Genomic DNA, 11563 nt, shown 5'->3' with positions numbered 1-11563 from the left:
TCTCCCCATCACCAAGGTGTAATGCACGAATTATCAAAATGTTAATTGTTTACGAAATTTTATGTGTAAGTGATATTGCAATCCTTCATGGTGTGTATAACCCTCCAATGAATTAGATTGACGATCAACTTAGTGGTGATTAGTTTGACTAAAAATAAGTTTTTACGGTACACTCCATTTTTTTTTTTGAGGGGCACTACATTCCATTGTATCACAATAGGATTTGGAATTACCGTAAATAATATTTATAAATTAGATGAGAAAGATTATTCTACGTTTTTTTATTACATAAACGAAAATAATTTGAATACTCCGTATATTATATTGACATATATATACAAATTTTCCATATATGTCAGACGCATACGGATTTATTACTAAGTCTCATTTTAGTACTTTTATATTTTTGATATACTTTGATTTGATATTGACATATATACAATAATTTCCATATATGGCAGGCAAAGACAATTTTTTAAAAATATAAAAATATATTATTTATATTAAAAGAGAGGACCAATCATGTGGTGACATTTGTCATCACCACATTGAGTTCCTCTCTTTTAGTATAGTATATAGATTAGATGGTGGGGTTGATAAGTTACCAAAAATAGCAAGTGTATCTCTTAAATAAATACGACCGGAAAAGACAAGTGTATCTCTTAAAAAAATACAGAGGGAGTATGAAACAAGAGGGACTCTGGCCCTGTTTAGCAAACAGCGGTTAGCGGTTAGCTGTAGCGGTTAGCTGTAGCGGATTGTATTAAATGGTTTGACTAGCGGTTTGTATTAAATTATTTGACTAGAGGTTTGCATCAGCTGGTTAAACAAAAGTGTTTGGCCAACAGCGGATAGCTGTTAGCTGGTCAATTACATAAAATGACCAAAAAAGACATTGTTACATTTAATTTTGATGATATTTTTTATTCAATAATTAAATATATTAGTCGAATTTATTATATAAGAAAACTTATCAAACGCCAAAGGTATCAAAATTCACGGTGACTTCAAAACGTGTTCTTCTAATTTCTCTTCAATTCATTGGTGAGGTGAATATACCAAGGCCAATCCAGATCTTGCGCAAGTTTTGGATCTCTCAATTAAGACATGCGCGCAGGCTTGTGTCTAAACCAAAATTATTTCGATCTAAAATGAAGAAGATGGAGAAATTTCCTTTATTTTTAGACAAGAAAACGATTTGAATTTGTGATGAATAAAGAATAAGGTTAAAAAATGTGCTTCTGTATTTTTTTAAAATAAGAAATGGATGGGATACTGAAGGATATTGGTTGGCTAATGAAGGAAAATGATAACAGGACAACAATGGAGATGGGAGAGGAACGTGCCAGTTTGGGGCAATAGGGTAATTTCACATCTCAGTTGTGAATTTGCTAAATGGAAACGCTGCTCTAACCAACATTTTTCAAATTAGCGTTTTGGTATGAAAACGCTGTTTTAATCCGCTCACAACCAAACACTCAAATTAGCGGCTTGAGTCAGTCAAACCTCTAATGGTGTCCAAACCGCTAAAAGCTCTCCAAACCTCTCACAACCAAACAGGGCCTCTACTAATGTCGGGTTCGGCTCATTAGTGTTTGGAAACATCTATCGTTTGTAACTTATAATGAGAATATTTCGTTACGAGATATGTAGATAGAAAATAACATTTTGAGATAAAATAGAGGTTTGATTATGAGAGATTTGGAAAGAAAATACCATTTTGAGATGAAATAGAGGTCTGACTATTTGTAAAAACTAATTCGTAATTAGAGTATTTGATTATAGGAGTGTTTGGCGACTAGAAGAACAAGATTCAATACACTTACGTGGTTCAAGGAAAATGCGGAATACGTTGAGTTGTGTTGGGAAATATTATGTAATCTGGATTTTTGGAAATGGATTCAGATATAATGGGAGATTCATTTATTCTGTTTGAACTAGAAGAATGATATCTATACTAATATATTAAAAGGCGTTTTGAAAAACGTCTATGTGTCATGTAGTACTCTTCCCTTTGCGCCACATCATTCACTCACCAATTGGTATGTCATGTCATGGATAACAAAAAATCAATACAACGAGGTTCGAACTCTAGACCTCATGTTTGAATGATAATTCTCATTACCATCTTAACCAACCACCAATTGTGGTTTATTTCTTCACATTAATTTATAAATAAATGTTAACATGAAGTCTAAACCAACTAAATTTTTATTTGATTTTTTATTTTCTATGGAATATTTTGAAAAATAAATAAAAAAAATAATTAGAACAATTATGAAGAAAAATGATGTCATGAATCTCATAAGCATTAACTATAGGAATACCTTGCATGGCTGCTTATATCTAATTTGGTGTTATTAATTTGAAGCACTTAGTTCCACTAGAAAACAAATTATACAATTGTAAGATGATCTAATTGAAAAATTACTTGGCATGATAAATGACGTAATGTGTCTGTGTAGTTGACAAACTTAATTGATGTTTTTCACTTTAAGGTATACATGCATTTCGTCAAATGTTGAGCTCAAGAAAAATCTAAAATTTTAACTATTCAATGTAGCGATCGGGGCATCGCCCGGGCCACACACTAGTTTTTTTTAGTGAAAAGGAAAAGTGTGCTATTCAGAATCAACATCCATATTAAGAATTATTGTACGAGTTGTTTAAATCATAAAGCTTATATCATTTCCGAGCATAAGGATAACCTAAGAGAATGTTTTTGAAGTCCGAGGAGCAAACTTGTTATCAATTTTGAGAGCTATAACACCCGATGAAAGGATGTATCCCAAACTATTGTAGGTCAGCCCATACTCCATCTGATGACCCAATCTATACCTAGTCTATACCTATAGTCTATAAAAAGCAAGACCATATTTGATTAAATGACATGTGTCATCACATTTGATTAGATGACACGTGTCATTCATTATTTCTTTTATCAATTTAGTTTTTTATTTTATTTTTCCTTTGTTGTTTGATATATTATATAATTCCAATTGCCTCTTTCACTTCATCTTCCTCATACAACATCAATTCACCAATCTATTCATTCAACATCTTCTACTCCGTCTTCCCGATTAACACTCAATATTAATATACTATGTAATTTATGTATTCTTTCAACTTTTAAAAATTACCTCTATTTAAATCATAGTTTCTCTCTAAAATCACAACCTAAATAAAATTAGAACTGAAAAAGATAGACTAAATAATCATTATACAACCGCCCGTTCTTTGAACGAGCTCAAAATCTAGTTTAAAGTAATAAAAGATCCCAACCGATTTAAAGGAAAAAAAGAGTCAAACTAGACACTACCTATGAAGAGATGTAGCATCATGGTATGTTATTGACAACCAAAAAAAGCATGAATGTAGTAAGGATCGAACATCAAACCTAATGGATTAAAAGTTTCACTTCCCACCATCTCAACTACCTACAATGTTTGTCATACTTTCACATATAAATGTAAAATACAATCTTTTAAAATTGGGCACATTTTTAAAAAAAGTAACCCCGATTAAAAGTAAAACCCGGAGCAACGCCCGGGCCACACACTAGTTTAAAGTAAAAGATGCAAAAGGTCTTGCGCGCACAAGGTGTACAATAAATTTATTGTACATAGATAAACATTTTAATGGGTTAAATGATTAATGTTATACATTATTAGTAATTTTGAAGAAATAAGTTTTACTAAAATGAAAAAATTTATCACTAAAAAATAGATAACTTTTACATATATAAGCTTAACTTTTAAGCATTTTGAGTTAACTTTTACTCTGGTGTACAATATTTATTGTACACCCATTGTAAATAAGAATTTGTGTAAAAGAAGATACCACGATTTAAAGGAAAAGAAGAGCCAAACTAGATCCGATCGGTAAAAGTATTATAGGTCAACATAGACTCCACACGGTGACCCGGTTTGAAGTAAAAAATGACCCGCACCGATATAGAAAAAGAGCCCCCAGCGAGGATCGAACTCGCGACCTTTCGCTTACGAAGCGAACGCAATACCACTATGCTATGGAGGCATTTTCGGTTTGATAATCCTGGATAAAGGACAGTAACCTTAATATTTCAGTTCACTGCGTCAAGCGAGGTACGGAGTACAAGAGAAGAGAGGAGAAGAGAAGAAGAGAAGAGAAGGCGGAAGAACGCAAAACAGGAGAGAGAGAGAAAGATGTGCGGTATTTCATTCATAGTAGATGGCCTTTGCTTCGATTTATCCTCCATTGTTACAACCCAGCAACTATCTTCTGTCGAACCAGTTAAGTTATTTCTACTCTTTTTTTTTTTTTTTTTTGATGGGTATTTTTTACAAGTTTCTGTTTGTTTCAATTTGAACCGCTAAATTTGAAAAACACCAATCACAGAAGAAATTTTGATGGATATTGTTAATTCTTGTTGTTCTTGACATATTTTCTGAATTGGGGTTTTAGTTGTGAATTTATTGGTTAGAGGTGATAATGGGTTGATGATGGTGATGCTGTATGGTAGATTGCTGCCCCTTATTGATTAATTTCTCTAATGTGAATGTGTTATTTGGAACTAAGGGTGGAATATCTGCTGTACTGGATGCAGTTTACATTTAAAATTGATGACGTGAAAGCCCGTTTACGGAGAAGAGGTCCTGATAGTTTGGGGACTAAAAAGGTTATCCTTGAAGTGAAGGATGCCAAAGTACATTCTTATGTTGTCAGGGAGGATGAGGAAACCGAAAGCGAAGTCTCTTGTTTACGCGGCTCTATGCATGATTGCAAACCTTTAGCCAATGGAGAGAATGGGCAGCAATCTGTTGGAGAGATGTACTTTGTTGGTGCTGTTTTACAGTTGAGGGGAACAAAGCCGGTTGTGCAGCCGTTAGTTGATGCATCTGGGAATATTCTCATTTATAATGGTAACCTCAACCTTCATATATCATTGTTGTGGATTGAACATTCATGATTCACTGCTAAATCTAGTAAATAGATGTTTGTTGGGTAGCTTATATTGGAATATTGCCAAGTCCTGCTATATTTATCCGGTAATGTCTTTATATGATAAGATTGAGTTTGTTAACCATTATTGTTGATAGAGACGAGCAATGGCAGATGCCATTCGGTTTGTTAATCATTGTTGCCATTCTTTCATCATTTTTATCGAGGATGGACTTTTTATTTGGATGAGAAAATGAGGATTGTTTCTTTCTATCTTCTATTTTCAAACTTGTTTGTAGCCTTCTCTTGTTCACTGATTTTCATTCCTGTGCTTCTATTAAGTTTTCTTGATAGCAAATTAGTGGTTTTCCAGCAGTGTTTTTAGATATCTATTTTGACTTCAATGAAAAAGGATTACGGCTTACGGAATACAGAATTATATGTTTATAATTTTGAAAAATTTGAGCCTTTGGGACACTGAAGATAGCAGTAAGTAGCTTGCTTACTGTTAACTCGAAGTTGTTCATCAGCAAAACATTGCTCTATTTAATTGAATGGTGAATTGCTTTCTTTTCCAATTATTTGCATTGTATATGTCAATTTTTTTTCATAGTTTATGCGTTTTGACTTGTGTGTGATTCAATTTGAAGGCGAAATATTTGACGGGCTTCACGTGAGCTATAATAGCAATGACGCCAGTGCTCTTCTGCAGTCTTTGGAAAACTGTTGCTGCTGCCAGTTCCACGAGAATGTGAGCACCTGTAGCGGAAAAACAATTCCCGAACTTCTTTCATCTATTAAGGGGCCATGGGCCGCGATATATTGGCAGGTATCCTCTTGGACTGGTAAGTTCTCTTTGGCAGTTTATATGAGTTATGCTGCTTTTTTCCTTTTTAATTTACATTGAATCATGCCCATCGGTCTTAGGATGCCTCCAGGACTTTGTGGTTTGGCAGGGATGCATTAGGGAGAAGGAGCCTTCTTGTTCATTGGCCCACTTCGGAGGACTCTCGGCTTGTTTTGTCTTCTGTATCACCTTCAGCCTCCACTTTCCAGGGCCCAGGTAATGTTGCTACTTGAATCTCTTTTTCTTTTACCCCACGTAAAACATTACCATTTTATCACGACTGTTTTCAGCAGACTGTAATAGCTGTTATGTTGGAGGACTTTTTTCTGTTTTCTTTCATGAAGTAAAATTTCAGTCAGAACTCAGAAGTGGTCTGCATAAGTGCGGTTGTCTGGGTCGAGACTTGAGAGTACAATTTATGGCCAAGATATGAGTCCATTTATTCTTACATCCTATGTGATCTCATGTTTAATCTAATCGAAACCTACATATACATTTACAGATTGGGTTTAAAATACGTATTATTGACATATGCATGTTCATGTTAGATAATTGTGTGTGTTTTAGCTTCCTTTTTTAATTTATTTTTTTGTCAATGTGCATCACAAACACATGAGAATTTAGTAAGCGCTACTTTTCTATTCACTTCTGTTTATGGAATGTCTTCTGAATTTGTTTCTGAATACAAATCAATGCATTTAGTTATGGATTCAATGATCCATTTATGTTATGTCAGTAAATACCTCCGACTTGATAGAGTCATCTGCTTATTTATGCCTCAGTTGCAGGGAATTCTTAGGACAACCAATGTTCAATTGTGTAACGTAGCTGATTCCTTGAATACATAAAGGAACAAAAGCAGCATAGATGCTGCAGGATTCATGGATTTTTTAAATTAGAAGGAAAATGACAGTATTACCAATAAGATTGTTAAAATCGTATAATCACGTTAACCGTATTATTAGAAGAGATATATAGGTGGCTATCTAATGAATGGTTTTGAGTTGTAAATGGGAGCTTTATGTTTAAGTTTTCCGATTTGTTTGTCATTTGGATTGTCACTTATTGATCAACCTGCATTTTGCACAAGTTGTTAAGTTGATTTTTACAAATGGTCATTTGCTCTTCCATCCTCTACATCTCCACTTGTGCTACATTATGCTTATATTTTCTGTTTTCTAGATCCTGAAGTTGAAGATAGAGAAAGTAACCTCAATTACTGGGAAGAGCTCCCCTGTGGAGTGTACAGTATAGCTGTTCATGTGTCAGGAGCTGGTGCATATCTGGCTGGAAAAATCAGAAATCATGAATGGCTGAACGATATGCTAAAAGATCTAATCAAGTGGGAGAGAAAGCTGATTGAGCCTAAGCTTATGGAGTCAAATTCTTCCAATTGCTCACTACTGTCAGGGAACTCAGACTTGCTTTCAGCTTCTGATAATGGTAAGATATTGCTTTGGTTTTGGGACAATAGTTCAAGAGCTTTCCTGTAAAAATGATATTAAAACTTGCACTTTTTGTTTAATAATTGATCTGAAGTTCTCTTCATTGTTCTTTTTCATGCCGTTTTTTCCCCTTCATGTTATTGTTTAGTGACTGAATCTGAATGTTGTCCATTATTACTGGTTGTGGATCGCTGTAGGAAAATTGCAGTCTTCAACTATTTCAGCAGCTGACAGGGTCTTGGCTGCCTTGAGAAAATCTATGACACGGCGTACTACCCAAAATACAATTTTCAAGGTGCTAAACTATCAGCTTTTTAGTCCTTTGCCTTCTAGATATCTCTGTTTGACATTGGCTTGTTGCTATTACTAATATGTGAAATTTTTTTAGGTTTTTTTTGGCAAATAAGAATTGGTATTATTTACCAAGAGTAGGCAATACAACCAAACACCAAAAACACCTAGGCTTAGCGGTAACAATTCCCCCCACCTTCTAGGAAGGATTTGGGAAACCCTGCGAGCCTCCTAAATGAAACACTTTTTCATCTTTACCGTACTTCTACGAGCTATGTTAAACAAAATCTTATGCACTACTGTATTACATTGATCCACTTTGTTGTTGAAGGTCTTGGAATTCCTTTGAAGCCAAATTGCATAGACTGCTTCTATGAATGCTATGCTTTGAACCTTATCTGCATCCTTACTGATTCTGCTTTTCCCTGTTGCCAACTATACTTCCTCTCTGAAACTCAGAATGTTCTTGCATACCCCCACGTGTTGCAAAACAGAATGCCAAATCTGACTTGAGTAGTCACAGCTGAAAAAAGGTGTTCTGTAGTTTCTGGGTTCTGGCAGAATGAACACATGCCATCAGTGGTGATGTTCCAGATCAGTAATCTCTCCCTTGTTGCAAGCCTATTCTGAATGGCTAACCAAATTATAAATGTACTTTTAGGACTTGCATTGCTGTTATGAGCCTTCTCCATTCTACTTTTGTGCCTACTTCCCTCACGTGAGCATATGCTTTTTTTATTTTACGAGAAACTACTAGCTTTGCATTCATTCAAGGTTTCCCTTGTCTTCAAGGACAAGGGTTGAAACGTTTTGCGGGCACTCTTCCAGCCATATTAAGTCCTCCTCAAAGGTGAGAGAGTTCTTGGCCATAGTGTGTGCCACTTTATTACAAGATCCTTTAGCAGAATAAAAGCTACAAGCATAAAAGGATTTTACAAAGCTGCAAATGTCATTTACCATCACTTGGGTTACTGACTTCTCTGTTTGCCTGGTGTGTAGGAGGTTTGCCAGGTTGAGGTTATCCACCTCCACTTCAATCAAACGATCGAAAGCCTGCTTCATAGGCCACCTGCACGCAAAATAAAACCTTACTGCTAGCACTTCAGCGTGTATAACAGGTATGTCAACCTTCATCCTCCTACTTGCTGCTACCAAGACATCCCCCACATGATACCTTACTATCACCCCCAAACCCACCATACCATCCTGCCTTAATACCGCATCACTTGTGGAGCCTTCCATACTTTCTCTTCGCCAGTAACTAACTGATATAGGGGAAACCTCACATTCAGTAGAATTAGCCACAATGTACTCCTCAAGGAGGGCCATAGTTCGTGCACACATAATGCTAGGGTCGACTCGCTTTTTGTTGAAAGCCCACATATTGCCCCCATTCCAGCCATATAATCAACATAACCAGATCCGATGCTCGATCAATTGTGCATTTCTTCATAAACTCCTCAACCCTCTCCACAAAGCCATACTTCCACTCCTTTAGCTCGAAGCGCACAAGTGACATTCGCAAATAATTTGCACCTCCTTGCAAAGGAGGGCCATGTAGACCACTGTTTTAGGTGCTTCTCCACACCTTGGGCATCTTCTATCGACGTTAAGCCCTCTGCTAGGCTAGAACGTCCATCGTGGGTAACCCATTTTTAAGCGCCCTCCGTACCAGATTTCTAACCTTTTGAGGTACACGAGCTCGCCACACTTTCCTCCACGACGCTTGGGCAGCCCCCTTCGCCGACGAGCCCACATCTCTAAGTTCTCCGTTGGAGTTCATAATGGTACGCACTCCGAACCGTAAACTACCGTTTCTTGGTGTGAGGCCAAGAGAGGAAGTCATCTTGGTCGCTCGCTGCAACATAAGTAGAGGTGACTGCTTCTGTTTCAGCCTCTGTGAGGTGAGTTGTAAGCCGCCATCATATCTCATTCCCTCCCATCCTCAAACCTCCATTCAACAAGCAACCAGGCTTGCTGCACCTTCATTGCTCGGTGGTAGTGAAACCAAACGTCCACCAGGAGCACCTGAGATCCACGCAACCTTCCAGAAGCGTGTTGTGCGCCCATTGCCAATCACCCACCACACCCCTTCTTTAACCAACTTTGTAGAAGACATAATGGACCTCTAAGTGTAGCTTGGATTAGGGGTTATTTTCGCATCCCATACAGATGTGCGTGGAAAGTATGTGGAAAGTACTAGCCTTTCAGAAATGTCAGAAATGTCGCTGCAAAAGAGTTAGGTATGGTGATGATCCTGCAGAGTTGTTTTGCCAACAAGGCCATATTGAATGCTCGCAGGTCCCTCATACCCAGTCCACCATCATCCTTCGACTTGCACAATTTTCCCCAGGCAATGAGGGCAAGCTTCCTTTCATTACCCATTTCCCCCCACCAAAAGTTCCTATACAAAGAGTTCATGCTGTTAAGGATTCCTTCCGACAACTTGAAGCATTGCATAGCATAGCATAGGTGGGAATCGCTTGAACAGACTTCAAGAGAACCTCCCTTCCGGCTCTCGACAAGCACCTCTCTCAGCCTCGTCTCCGACGGGGCGAAAAGGCTAACGAGAAGGAAGCTTGATGTTGGTCCAAAAGGTGAGCTTCCTTTTAGGTATCTTGGCCGAGCGACTAAATCTTTTGAATAGTTTTAGCTCCATCCTTTTATCTTCCTCCATACTCGGTCATGGATAACTTGAAAACAGTCTTCTTGGATCTCCTAATGTATGTCGGGAGCCCGAGATCTTTTTCGTGCTCATTTACGGCGGTAAAATTTAACCTCAAATGAAGCATATTCTGCATATTGGTGCTAACATTACGACCGAAAGAGACTTCTGATTTTTCCATATTGATTCTTGACCCGAGGCTGCTTCATAAGATACCAGAATGTCAGTTATGGACTCGGCTTCCGTTTCATATGCCCTGGTAAATAAGCCTGTCATCAACAAAAAATAGGTGAGATATATGTGGTACATTATGGCCAATTTTCACCCCATGAATTATTTTCAGTGCCTCCGCGTCCCGTAGCAATGCCTAAAGTCCCTCCTCCGCACATAAAAGGAAAAGGAAGGGTGAAATTGGGTCACCTTGCCTTAGTCCCCTATTCAGAGTGAGTTTCTCCGTAGGAAATCCATTAAACAAGAGGGATTACGAAACCGATGTTATGCACCTCATAATAATCTCCCCAAAACTTCTTGTGGAACCCCACTTTCTTCATCATACCTTGTATAAAATCCCACTCGACCCTGTCCTACGCCTTACTCCTGTTGTGAATCATAGGCAAACTAACACATTATCAGTAATGAGTCTCCCCGGAACAAAGGCACTTTGGGACTCACTTATGACCTCTGATAGAACAGATTTAAGCCTGCTAGAGACTGCCTTGGAAACAAGTTTGTACATGACATTACACAAACTAACCGGTCGGTAGTCTTTTGTGGAGGTATACACTTTTTTCTTTGGTATGAGAACCACTTGGGTGTGGTTTATTTGCTCAATTGGTGCCTTATTATTCAAAATATTAAGAACATAGACAATTACCTCTTCTCCGACAATGTGTCAATATTTCTTATAAAAAAGTGCCGGCATTCCATCAGGTCGGGGCCTTTGTGGGGTGCATTTGTTTCGGTGTTTACTTTACCTCATCTTCCGTATATGCTTTGGTCAAAGCTAAATTCATGTCATCATTTACTTTCCTTTGCACCTTATCAAATATATATTGCATCTCAGAAGTACCATTGGACTTAAAAAGTGATTTAAAGTATGCAACAAAAAGTCAAAAACATCTTCCACTTCTTCTTCGTCTGTTCTCCGGCTTCCCCCCATCATTGACTCCTTTTATAGTATTGCGCCTCCTCCGTTGCTGATCTTTCCTATGGAAAAAGGTTGTGCTTCTGTCCCCGTCTTGGAGCCAATCTTGTCTACTACGTTGAGCCCAGTGAGTCTCCTCTCGTCTTTCAAGGTCATCAATTTCAGCATCCAACCTCTTTAACTCCTCTAGAGTGCTCGGTATAGGTGGTTGGGACATGAGGTTTTTGTTCTCCCCTCGCCTACACTTCATT

At 37.6% G+C, this 11563-nt stretch overlaps 1 protein-coding gene and 1 non-coding gene across 2 annotated transcripts in view; one reads left to right on the top strand and one right to left on the bottom strand.

Annotated features, from left to right (window-relative positions):
- Window positions 1-3963: 3963 nt before the first annotated feature.
- On the bottom strand, window positions 3964-4035 carry TRNAT-CGU (transfer RNA threonine (anticodon CGU)). Its single transcript has one exon. It is a non-coding gene; the product is annotated as a tRNA-Thr (tRNA).
- A 77-nt stretch (window positions 4036-4112) lies between these two features.
- Window positions 4113-11563, top strand: part of LOC110806184 (uncharacterized) — a 29519-nt gene continuing 22068 nt past the window's right edge. Inside the window, exons 1-6 of the mRNA XM_022011819.2 lie at window positions 4113-4271; window positions 4586-4901; window positions 5571-5749; window positions 5848-5983; window positions 6950-7210; window positions 7410-7507. Coding sequence (XP_021867511.2) covers window positions 4185-4271; window positions 4586-4901; window positions 5571-5749; window positions 5848-5983; window positions 6950-7210; window positions 7410-7507 — 1077 coding nt within the window. The 5' untranslated portion in view covers window positions 4113-4184. The remainder of the gene's footprint in view (window positions 4272-4585; window positions 4902-5570; window positions 5750-5847; window positions 5984-6949; window positions 7211-7409; window positions 7508-11563) is intronic.

This window comes from Spinacia oleracea, chromosome 3 (genome assembly GCF_020520425.1).
Source record: "Spinacia oleracea cultivar Varoflay chromosome 3, BTI_SOV_V1, whole genome shotgun sequence".
Lineage (NCBI taxonomy): Eukaryota > Viridiplantae > Streptophyta > Magnoliopsida > Caryophyllales > Amaranthaceae > Spinacia > Spinacia oleracea.
This window is presented reverse-complemented; position numbering and strand designations above follow the sequence as displayed.